The 8,396-nt window shown below is 41.3% G+C and overlaps 2 protein-coding genes across 2 annotated transcripts in view; both read right to left on the bottom strand.

Moving 5' to 3' along the window:
* The window catches only part of BTBD8 (BTB (POZ) domain containing 8), a 72,933-nt gene that overhangs the window by 12,511 nt on the left and 52,026 nt on the right, over positions 1-8,396 (bottom strand). The window contains exon 5 of the mRNA XM_012661079.1: positions 6,409-6,498. Within this exon, the coding sequence (XP_012516533.1) occupies positions 6,409-6,498 (90 nt within the window). The remainder of the gene's footprint in view (positions 1-6,408; positions 6,499-8,396) is intronic.
* On the bottom strand, positions 806-2,908 carry LOC105823823 (armadillo repeat-containing X-linked protein 2-like). Its single transcript, XM_012661078.1, has 2 exons — positions 2,264-2,908; positions 806-2,119 (listed from the first exon to the last, which is right to left on the bottom strand). The coding sequence occupies exons 1-2, from the start codon at positions 2,891-2,893 to the stop codon at positions 833-835; spliced, it is 1,917 nt and encodes a 638-aa protein (XP_012516532.1). The 5' UTR covers positions 2,894-2,908; the 3' UTR covers positions 806-832.

The raw sequence follows: 8,396 nt of genomic DNA on the forward strand, positions 1-8,396 counted from the left end.
TGTCAAAAATGTCCAGTGACTCCCAAAATATGACAGGATAATGTCTCATTATCTCAGCTTGGGGTTCAGGATCTTCCTCAAACTTTCCTCACCCTGAATTTTCACGTTTATCTCTCATTGCTCCTCTTCCCATGGCTTCTATTCCAGGCAAACTGGCTTCTTTCCTATCATAGGAGCAGATTTCCCACCTCGGTGCCTTTCATCAAACCATTTTCCCCTTCTGGAATGCCCTTCTATGCTGTCTTTCAGGGCCCAGCTTAAGTGTGCCCTTAAGTGTGAAGCTTTCTCAGCAACGTCCGCTTCATTTAACCAGATAGCATATATTTGACAATGAGCATATGCCAGGGTACTGTTAGCAATCCTTTTGTGTTTGTGTACCTTATCTCTCCAGCTAGGTTTTAAATTCAAGCATCAGAACAATTTTTTTGTCAGTTGAAACATACAACTTTATTGATGATACACAAATGAGATCTTTGGTGGATAAATTCAAGTGGAAACAAATAATAAAAGAGTAGGCCATTCATGATGGACAGGTTCACTGTCAAGTTACAGAGGAATCAGTAAAAATATTTCCATCCAAGCAGCACGATTAAAGTCACAAATGTGTTTTCAGTACAAGAGGACTATTTATTTGGTATTCATAAAATAGTTCAGCTTAAAGCAGGTGACTGTCACAGATAACATCACTTTGGATGATACATTATTCAAAACTGGCAGCTGAAAGGATCCCTTTACTATATGAACAAGTGGAAAAGCAGTAACTTTCAATTTTAACGCTTCCAGACTGCAAAATCAAGAAATTTCTTCAAGTCTTTTGAGAGCACATAGCCAATCAGAATTTGTTCACTAGTTTTATAACTTTCACTTTCACCAAGAGGTCGTGGTGATTTGCTAAGGCTCGAATTTTCTTAATGCACACTCCAGATGCAGTGTGTAAGTAAAAAAGGGAACCTTTATTAAATTCTCTGTAATTGAATACTTCTGCTCTGAGATTGTCATAGACGATCTCAAACAAGGTAAGAGCATTAATAAGAATTTCTGATTCCACGTAAGAATTATAGAGGGAATTAAATGATGCTGGCACTTGGGTACTGAGAAGTTTTTTGAGCATATCTGGATTTTCAGTAAAATTCGAAAGTGTTTTCAAAATCTCAACCTTGATTTTTCCACCTCCCTGAGATAGCAAACGGAAAAAGTTGGCAATGGAATTGACAAGCAGGTGCTGATAGTCATTAGTAATTGTCATGTTTGTTAAAAATTTTAGTCCAACTACCTGTACTGCTGAGTTCAGGTTAGAGGCCATGATATCATCCATCACTTTATTCATGTATACCTGAAGCCGGCCCTGATTTTCATAATTCTCACTCAGGTTATTCATGGCCATTAAGGCTTTTTCCTTAATGTGGGGATCAGTTTTGTTGATCATGTTTGCAATAATTGGGAGGCCTCCCAATTTTCGAATTGTCTCTTGGTTGCATGAATAATTGGCATTGTTGCTCAGGGTGAGCAAAGCTACCTGTTGGATGAAAGGATCATCCGATTTCTGAAGCAAGGCAAGGACTTTCCTGAGATCTCGGACACCCAGAATCTCATCAATTTCATAAGGAAAGGGGCACCTCTGCATTGAAACAGGTCTTTTCCCCCTGCCTCTGCGCTGGGTCTCAGGCTCAGAGTCTGAATCCGACTCTGTGTCAGTCCACCCGGACTCCCCTTCCTCAGAGACAGGGACCTCCACCAGGAAAGCTTGTCCCCCATTAGCAGAGGCTGCAGCAGCTGCTGCAGCCCCATCTCCAGGTCGGAAGCCCATTCCCAATTCATCTACTTCAACCTTGATTTTCTTGCCCTTGCCCTTGCCCCCATTTCGGGACCTGGTTCCACCCTTGGCTCCACCTTTGGGTACAGCTCCAGTCGCTGACCCGGCCTTAGGTATAGCCCCAGTGTGAGCCCCAGGGGTTGCTTTCTTGGCAGCAGCAGTTCCAGGAACTGCCGCTGTTCTAGAGGACCCTGAAGTCCCAGGAACCTCTGCAGCCCCAGTAGGTGCTGCTGTCCCAGTAGGCATTGTGGGCACAGGAGCTTCAGCTGCTTCGGGAGGCACTGCCACTCCCGGAGCCTCTGCCACCTCGGTAGGCGCTGCTACCCTGGTAGGTGCTGCCACCCTGGTAGGCGCTGCCGCCCTGGTAGGTGCTGCCACCCTGGTAGGTGCTGCCACCCTGGTAGGCGCTGCCGCCCTGGTAGGTGCTGCCACCCTGGTAGGTGCTGCCACCCTGGTAGGCGCTGCCACCTTGGGAGCCTCAGTTGCCTCAATGGGTGCTGCCACCTCAGTAGGGGCTACTGTCCCAAGAGGTGCCACTGTCCTGGGAGGTGCCGCTGCCCTGGGAGCCTCCCCTGTGCTGGGGGCTTCTGCCATTTTGGGAGTCCCTGTCATTACAGGGGCCTCTGCAGCTGCGGGAGCCTCTGCCACCCCGGGAGGTGGTGCTATTGCAGAAGCCACTGCAGCCCCAACTACTGATTCGGTCTTAGGCCCAACCCTGGCCCCATCTGCCTCTGGGGCCTGACTTCCTGCCCCACTCTGAACCTCAATGCTGGATGCAGCTGGGGCCACTGCCTCAGCTCCAGCCGCCTCCAGAGCAGAGGCTTCATCCTGGGCTCTGTCCTCTGTCCCAGCGCTGACTGGGGTTGGGGGACTGAATCCTGGCCCAAGGTCAATTGTGAATCTGGCCCTTAGCCCAGCTCTAGCCCTGGCTCCAGTCCCAGCCACAGCCCGGTTCTTGGGCTTGACCATTCTCTTTTTCGTCTGGTTGCTTCCCCTGGTGTATTTGTAGACACAGTACCAGGCACCAGCTCTGATCACTATCCCTGCCGCTACACAGCCGGCATCCCGAACACGGCTCATGGCGCAGCTGGGGTGATTTTCCGATCCAGGGTGCAGAACTGGCTTGCCCAAGTGGATGTGTTCACGTCTGGACAAGGCTCTTCAGCTCGGGCTTGCAAATTCTGCGAGAGGCTGCAAGCTGAGCAGGACCAACTTGCTGGGATCAGGAGCCGTTTGCTCTTTTCCTGTGGTTGTATAGAGCCCCAAAGGCAGACAGACCTCTAAGTATTCAGAGCTGTTTCTCCTTCCTTCAGTTCAGTTAGAACTTCTTCCTAAGGACAGACTGAAGGGCAGAAATATAGACTGCAGACGTTGGAGACAGAGGGCCCAAACTCTTTTTCCAGGACTGAAAAGACGTGAGTGAACGGTTGTGAGGCCCGGAGGTGTCTCCCCGCTGGCCTTATATGCTCTGCCACGTTTATTTCTCTTCCCTCCTCCTCTCCAAACAGGATGGGATGTGGGGTGCAGGGCCTGCCCGGATCTGGGGGAATTTTCTCCTCCTCCTCCTCCTCCTCCTCCTCCTCGCCTAGGTTAAACGCACGGCAGTGCGCAGCGCAATAGAGTTGGTACCCAGAGGAGGAGCCCCCTTAGCCTTCTAATAGCTTTATATGCCACGATACTAATAAAACTTTAGGTGGTAATTTGAGACAATCAATTTGATACATGATACAACAGGGAAAGGCAAAATATATCATAGCATTGTATGATAATAATAATAAAGGATGTATATAAAACCATGTATCCATCAGGTGATACTTCTTTCATTTTAGTATTAACACATTAACTACCACATGAGTTGTATTTAACTCACGCTAGTTTTGAGCCCAAGGCCTCATGAAGTGTATGTAACTCACAGGCCTCTTTACCTTGGGAGCTGCATGAACTATTTTTCAAGTTACATATAACTCATGCACAGAAAACAATAAAAAGTAACAAATTTTTCATTAAATTAGAAAGGATTGTTTTGTTTTCAAAGTTTTTATTCTATTTTTGTAACAAAACACTGTGGCCTCAAGGAAAAATTTTTTTCTAGTGTGGCAGTCAATGTGTTGAAAAATCTTGCTTTATTATAGGTGAGGGAGTAGAGACCAATAGTTGATGCCACTATTTCTTTCTTGTCCACTGACCTCTTAATAAATAGACCTCATTTTTTAAAGCCTGGGTGTTTGAATGTTTAATCTGATCAGCTCATGAGGGGTGATTAAGAAAGACCGAAAAAAAAAAAAAGACTCCCTCTTGCTTTTATTGAAAGGCAGGAATTGATAGTAGGAGAATGTACTTTGTTTTATATAAAACAAAAACTGTTTTAAATTAAAAAAATATGTTCTCTTTAATTTTAACTAATGCCATTTGCTTCTGTAACCGTGCTTGCTTTTAATTGTTAGTCAAATATAGTTAATCAAAAAAAACAGGGCAGGAGTAACTCCATGACAGGCTGAACTTCCTAGAGTAGGCCTAAGTCTCAGTCCGCCTCCCCAAACGCAGATCAGAACTGGCGCCGGCGCAAAAATTAAAAATCCTGAGGCTTGGGACCACCCAATCAGGGGTCAAAACAATCCTCCACTTTTAAAGGAACCAATGGACAAAGGGAAAAAGGGGATGGTGGGCTCAGCGTATCGTATGCCACTGGCATGTCATGCGCAACCAAAAGTATAAAAGCTTCACTTTTACCCCGGGGCGGGGTCCTGGTTCCTAGGGAGGCCACTGCGTTGGTGCTCTGGGACTTGGACCCTAGCTCGAGCTAGCAAATAAACTCCTTTGCCATTTGCATCCTCGGTGACTCTGCTTCTCTGTTCCTGGGGCCGAGGGGGACCGATTCTTATATTATACCTACAGCTTAACTCAGAGGTCATCTTGAACTACATAAAACAGATAAAAGTTGAAGGGGCACCCCTTTTCAAATGGCCTTCTCTGCAGATTCCAATCCTACACAATGTGGTCCTCCTAATGTACCTACCAGGAACTTCAGGGTTCTATAGGACAAAGTTTGAAAAGCACTGATTTAAACAGTGGAGAAGAACAATCTGAGCTAGCTCAAATATCCATGCCAATGGGAAAATTTTTAATTTTGTCAGTGCCTGTGGTGGAATGAACTCTGAATTATAAAAAAACATGATTTATATTCAGCATAAGCACTTATTTACCAGGTGACCCTGGGAAGACATTTAATTTCTCTGATCTTGTTTTTATTCTTCCATAATATGTGAATATACCTTCTTTATCTCAAAGACTGATTCTGAAAGTTAACAGGACATAGTAAAAGTGGAAGAAGCACAGAAACTCTCCACTGTTATTGTAAGGCATTATTATTGATGAGGAGGGAATCTATTTGGAGAAGGGAACAAAGGTATACATAATAGGTATCAGGTAGTAAAAATTGTCACTAACCTACAAGGAACTAAGATTTCTTCCAGGAAAAAAAATTAGACATGTAGTCTCTGTAAATCACTTTTTTCTTCTGCTGTGGAATAAGATCCCATAATCACACACTTTCTTTGACCTCTGTCTCACTGCCAAGAATCACACCATTTTTAATGAATGTCAAAAAGTATTCTGCGTCAAACTAGTGTTATTTCTCCATTTGAATTTTTCTAATGAGAATGAATGGACAGTTTAAAAAAATGATGTTTAAAACATATGAAACACAGCCCACGGACAAGTTTTCAAAATTACACAAAAGCGATTATCTTTAGGATCGGCATATTTAGATTCTGGCTTCTGCTAGCACTACCCTTACTATTTTCAGTAGATATTTTAAATTCATCGCCAAGGAAAAGATCTTATCAGTAGAATATATACATCTTTTAAGTTGTTTTTCAACAGTGGTGAAAAAAACCTCACCAATAGATCCGCCTACACATTCCTTTTACCCACAGGACAATAAACTCTTTAGCCTGGCCTTTAAAATCTTCCCTAATCAGAAACTACCCGTTATAGACTAAATGTTTGTGTTCCCTCCAAATTCATATGGTAAAGCCCTAACCCAAGTGTGGTGCCATTTGTAGATGGGTCCTCTAAGGAAGTTTTTATTATTATTTATTTATTTTATTTTTTAAGGAGGTAATTAAGGTTAAAGGAGGTCATAACGGTGAGCCCCTTGATTTGACAGGATTAATTTACTTATAAGAAGAGACACCATAAAGCTCTCTCTCCAAGTGCATGCACTGAGGAAAGGCCACGTGAGCACAAAGTGAGAAGATGGCAGTCTGCAACCTAGGGGGAGAGCCCTCATCAGACATCAACCTTGCTGGCACCTTTATTTTGGACTTTTAGTCCCCAGAACTGTGAGAAAATAAATTTCTCTTATTTAAACCACCCAGTTTTGGCATTTTGTTATAGAAGCCTAAGCATATTAACACACTATCTCTATTACTAAATGCTCCCTACTTCTTCCCATTACAGGAAATGTACTTTGTTGAATATATGAGAAATATTTCATTGAACATACACAGAAATCAGATTCTTAAAAAGTGCTTTGTATGAAGCACTATTTGCAATCATTTGCAGTCAAGCTGCCTTGTAAAAATTATGCTTACCCTTGAAGAGTAACATACTCTTGGGAGCTTTCAGCCCAACAGCCACTCAGCATTGCAGCAAAATAACTAGATCTGGCACTTAAAATGGCCCTAAAGGGGAGAGGAGGGAAAAACACAGGTAAACATTTATGCATTATGCAAAATGCAATTTTTAATGAAACTCTTCATCTTTACCTCATAAAACATGATAATCTATCTGTCTTATTTGTATTCACTGGTGGGATTATTATAATAAAAATTATAAGCCTGTATTTATACCTAAGTATTTTGAATATTTGGTTAAAACATTAATTTCAATGCCTTTGCTACCTTTTTAATTTTTTTTCTCTTGAAGCCTCTTTAATTTTAAAACAATTGAAACTATTCCCACAACTAAGAGAGTAATAAAAATCACTTATGAATGAAGTGATAAAGACCAAAGATGTTACTTAACATCTTGAGGAAATATCAATAAGAAAGAGACTACAATTATTATTTGTCGATTTAAAATTTTTAAATGTTTATGTTGGGTGCAGTGGCTCATGCCTATAATCCTAGCACTTGGGGAGGCTGAGGTGGGAGGATTGCTTGAGGCCAGGAGTTGGAGACCAGCCTGAGCAAGAGGAAGATCCCATCTCTACAAAAAATAGAAAAAATTAGCCGGGTGTCGTGGCCTGTGCCTATAGTCACCGCTATGGGAGGCTAAGGTAGTAAGATCACTTGAGCCCAGGAGTTCAAAGTTGCAGTGAGCTATGAAGATGCCACTGCACTCTACCCTGGGCAACAGAGCCTCTTTCTTTTTGAGACTATAATTCTAAAGGTCCCAACTTCTAGCTCAAAACTCACCCTAACTTATGCTCAAGAAAGGTTATATTTTAGGTTTGAAAAAACAAAAGAAAAAATATTTTCTTTTGAATTTCTATTCTGTCTTCTCAAATGAAATGTTAATTAATTCATTCTTTAATCCAACAAATATCCCTTGACTTCTATTATATGCTAGGCACTTATCTGGGTGCTGGGAATATAGCAGTAAATGAGATACACAGAACAAACAATTCCAGTGGAGGATGCAATGTAAGAACAGAGGAAGACAGGGAAAAGAGAAAGACATTTCTGGCAATGGCTTAATTAGGCTGGCTAAGACCAACATGCCTGCTGAAAGGAGCTAGGAAAGATGGGCAAAATACATATATTGAAAAAAGAAAAAGAAAAAAAAAATCATGCTTTGAAGGCATCAGAACACTACCATGGTGGGTAGATAAGTTAGACTTCCCCAGTGAATTCTAATAAACATTTAGAAAGATATAAGTAAGGTAAAATCAATCAATCTTATCCAAACTAAAGAATAAAAAAGAGGAAGTACTTTGCAATTCATTTTATAAAGTCAACATAACCTTGAGGCCTAAACCTGACAAGAGCATAACAAAAAAGGAAAATTACAGGGCAATCTCTTTCATGAATATAGATGCAAAAATATTAGCAAAATATTAAAAATATAAACAAAATATTAGCAAACTGAATCCAGCAATAAACAGAATGAATAAAACATTACAACCAAATCAAAAATATTCCAGGAATGCAAGATTATTTTTCCATTTCAAAGACAAGCAATATAATTTAGCACATTTACAAAATAAAAAAGAAATATTATAAGATCATCAAAAGAGATCAGAAAAGCATTTGACAAAATTCAACACCAATTTATGATTTTAAAAATTTAGGCAATTTCAATCAAAATCTCAGAAAGCTATTTTGTAAATATTGGCAAAATGATTCTAAAATTTACAGTCATGCAACTTATAACAATGTTTCAGTCAACAAAGGACCTCATAAATGAGGGTGATCCCATAAGATTATAACGGAGCTGAAAAATTTCTATTGCCTAGTGACATCAGAGCTGATGTAAGGTTGTAGTGGAAAGAAGCATTACTCACGTGTTTGTGGGAATGCTGATGTAAAAAAAAACTACTGCACTGCCACTCATATAAAAGTATAGCACATATAATTAT

This window comes from Propithecus coquereli, unplaced genomic scaffold (assembly GCF_000956105.1).
Source record: "Propithecus coquereli isolate 6110/MARCELLA unplaced genomic scaffold, Pcoq_1.0 Scaffold7, whole genome shotgun sequence".
NCBI lineage: Eukaryota > Metazoa > Chordata > Mammalia > Primates > Indriidae > Propithecus > Propithecus coquereli.

Bases quoted from the DNA above. Each gene is read 5' to 3' on its own strand.
- LOC105823823 (XM_012661078.1), bottom strand. From the start codon at position 2,893: ATGAGCCGTGTTCGGGATGCCGGCTGTGTAGCGGCAGGGATAGTGATC. The intron at 2,120-2,263 runs GTGGCAGCACCT...GCGCCTACCGAG, and splicing joins AGGTGGCAGCGCCTACCAGG to GTGGCAGAGGCTCCGGGAGT.